Source organism: Plasmodium reichenowi, chromosome 12 (assembly GCF_001601855.1).
Source record: "Plasmodium reichenowi strain SY57 chromosome 12, whole genome shotgun sequence".
NCBI classification, from domain to species: Eukaryota; Apicomplexa; class Aconoidasida; order Haemosporida; family Plasmodiidae; genus Plasmodium; species Plasmodium reichenowi.
The window spans coordinates 592604-596248 of NC_033657.1; the positions used below are offsets into that span (position 1 = coordinate 592604).

The 3645-nt window shown below is 21.4% G+C and overlaps 1 protein-coding gene across 1 annotated transcript; it reads left to right on the forward strand.

The window, feature by feature from the left end:
• Positions 1–274: 274 nt before the first annotated feature.
• Positions 275–3115, forward strand: PRSY57_1216200 (DNA-binding chaperone, putative; the record flags this gene model as incomplete). Its single annotated transcript, XM_012908588.2, has 1 exon — positions 275–3115. The coding sequence occupies one exon, from the start codon at positions 275–277 to the stop codon at positions 3113–3115; it is 2841 nt and encodes a 946-aa protein (XP_012764042.2).
• Between the last annotated feature and the right edge of the window lie 530 nt (positions 3116–3645).

Here is a 3645-nt window from a genome sequence, read left to right on the forward strand (position 1 = left end):
AAATGATTGAACATTTTATTATATGTGATAAATAAAAAAAAAATAAAATAAAATAAAAGGAATGGCAACTATTAATATATATAAAAAATAGATATATGTATATATTTTATAGTTTATATTAATTATTTCTTTTCTTTTATTTTATTTTAATTTTATTTTATTTTAATTTTATTTTATTTTCTTTTAATTTTATTTTCATTTTTATTTTCATTTTTATTTCATTTTAACTTCATTTTTGTAATTTTGTTTCTTTTAAAAAAGGAAAAAAAAAAAAATGAGTGGATGTAATTTAATATGGTCAGATAAAGCAACGAAAAAGAGGAGCAAGGATATATTATGTCTAGAAGATATTCCTTACAAAGACGAAATAAAATATTTAAATGAATTGAAGATATTGCCTTATGTGTCATGTATTCATTGTGTAAATATAAGGAAAAGAAAAGTGGAGAATGCTGGGTTTATGTTTTATATTAAATATGAGGTACCTTTATTATTGAATGAAGCGGATAATATAAAAAAGAGTAAGGAGAATAAAAGAGTTGAAGACATCGAAGAGATATTTTTATATAAGGATAAAATAGATTATATGTTAAACTTAGAAAAAAGTATTAACAAAAATAATATATATGATAAAAACATTACTAATGATAAACAAGACAAAAGAAAAAAAGGTAATGAAAAAAATGAGGAATTGAATAAAGATGATTATGATAATAAAGAAAATAATAATGGTGCTGATAATATAAAAGGTCAATTTAAAAAAGGTAGTAATTTAATAAAAAAATGTATTGATCAAAATATTGATGTATATGATGTGTTAGGTGTTGAAGAGACGGATGATCTAGAAACCATAAAATCGTGTTATAAAAAATTGATTTTATTATTTCATCCTGATAAAAATAAAGGTACTACATATTTAAATGAAAAAGAAAAAGAGAAAAATAAGAAAAAGGGAAAAAATAAAAAAAAAAAAAATTATATTAACGAAGCAAATAATAATAATAATAATAATAATAATAATAATAATAATAATAGGAATGAAAAAGATTTCTTATATTTTATTGAAAAATATAATATCGAAAAATTAACAAATGATGAAAAAAAAAACATTTTTTTAAAAATACAAGATTCATATACTATCCTCTCAGATAAAATATTAAGAAAACAATATGATAGTTCCATACCATTCGATGAAAGCATACCAACATTAACACAATTAGAAGAAGCAAAAAATTTTTATAATTTTTTAAGACCTGTATTTAAAAGAAATGCTAAATGGTCAGCCATCAAACCTGTACCTGATATAGGTGATGAAAATACCGAAATAAAAGAAGTAAAATATTTTTATGACTTCTGGTATAATTTTAATAATTGGAGAGATTTTTCTTATCAAAATGAATATGATTATGAACAAGCTGAATGTAGAGAAGAACGAAGATGGATGGAAAGAGAAAATAAAAAAATTCAGAAAAAAGCGTCCAAAACCGAAAATCTTAGAATTATTAAATTAGTGGATTTAGCCTATAATAATGATCCAAGAATTATTGCAGAAAATAAAAGAATAAAATTAGAAAAATTAAAAAAAAAAGAACAAGCAATGAATGAAAAGAAAAATCAACAAAATGAAAATAATAATAACAATTTACAACACAACAACAATAATAATAATAATAATAATAATGTAACTAGTCATAAAAAAAATATAGATAAAGCATCTGTTAAATTATGGAAACATCATATTAAATCTTTATGTCTTACCAAATTATCAAATCTAGTAAATACCGAAGATATTCAACAAAAACTATCTATCATGTCTTTTGATGATTTATGTGAATTTATTTATGATATTTATGTTATCTTAAATTTTACAGTACCTAAAAATAACACAGACACAGCATCAACATTACTAACGAATATAAAAAATAATACGGTCCATAAGAAGGTGTACAATCCTAATATTAATGACCCCAAGAAAGCCCTTCAAAGCATAGGAAGCATATCAACAACAAATAATAATCATGTAAATAATAATAATAATAATAATAATATATCCGCAGACGGAAAAACGAGTACAGGATTTATAGGACATCTTAAAAATGTGCACTTGGATTATAAACAAATACAAACCTTAATAGATACTTTTAAAAAGTATATTCAAGATCATTCTTTTATTTTACAAAACAGTGACCATCCATTAAGTAATCAACATAATTACCAAACGGACATACAAACAGATACATCATATATACAGTGCAACAATCAGTTTAATAAAAAGGAAAATGAAATCGAGAAACAACAAACGCATGCTAATAATTATTCAAATGTAAATACACAAGATATTATGCAGAACAATTTTTCAAATAATATTCTTCACAGCAATAATGAAAAAATATATGAACATGTAAAAAAAGAAAACGAGGAAATCAATATATATAGTAACGATTCTACACAAATTAATATTAACGAAAGCAATGAACATGTATATGAACATGTTGGAAAATTAAATGAGGACACACTAAAATATAGTAATGATTCTACACAGTCTAATGTGAACATTTATAATGAACAAAATAATCAACAAAACGAATTACAAAATAATAAGTGGAGCGCACAAGAAGTCTCTCTACTAGCTAAAGCGTTAAAGTTATATCCTGGAGGTACACGTAATAGATGGGTTCTAATATCCAATTCAATAAAAACAAAAACTGTTAAGGAAGTTATTAAAAAAACCAAAGAAATGTTTGAAAATGACACACTAAAAAATTTAGGTAAAAATTTTGACGAAACACCTTTTGATCATTTTAAGAATCAAAATAAAGGTGTTATGAAAAAAATTGATGATAACCTAGACAAAAGGGAATATAAATTAACTAAAGAAAATAACAACCAAGTGCAAACGGATAATTTAAATGGTGATGTCGAAAAGAAAAAAGCTTGGACACATGAAGAACAACATTTATTAGAACAAGCGCTAATCAAGTATCCAACTTCTATACCGATAAAAGAAAGACTCAAATTAGTTTCACTTGAATTGAAAACACGAACAGTCGATGAAGTAATTTTAAGAATGAAAACGTTGAGGGCTCAAATTATGGCACAAAAATCATCAAAGTAGGAATAACAACTATCCACATTTTTTTTTAAAAGAAAAAAAAAAAATAAAATAAATAAATTAAAATAATCATTGTAGAATTATAAATAAATAAATAAATATAAATATAAATATATATATATATATATGTATATGTTTTTAATCCGAACAAGTATCATTTCAAAAATGCTATTTTATTATTAATAATTATATTTCTTAAACCATATTTTGTTTTTCTTATAGAATTGCCCATTTTAAAAATTTATTTTATACACATTTTGTTTATACATTTAATCATTCCTTTTTTTATAATCCATTTATATATTTCATATATTTAATATGTTTCATCTTTCATTTTATAAATTCATATATATATATATATATATATATATATATATATATATATATATTTTTCTTTCTAAAATAATTTTTGTTTTATCAAATTTTCATTAATTTTTTTTTTTTTTTTATAATTAAAGTTGTCATATATTTATTTTTATATATCATTAATTTTATTATATTATTATATATATATATTTATATATATATATATA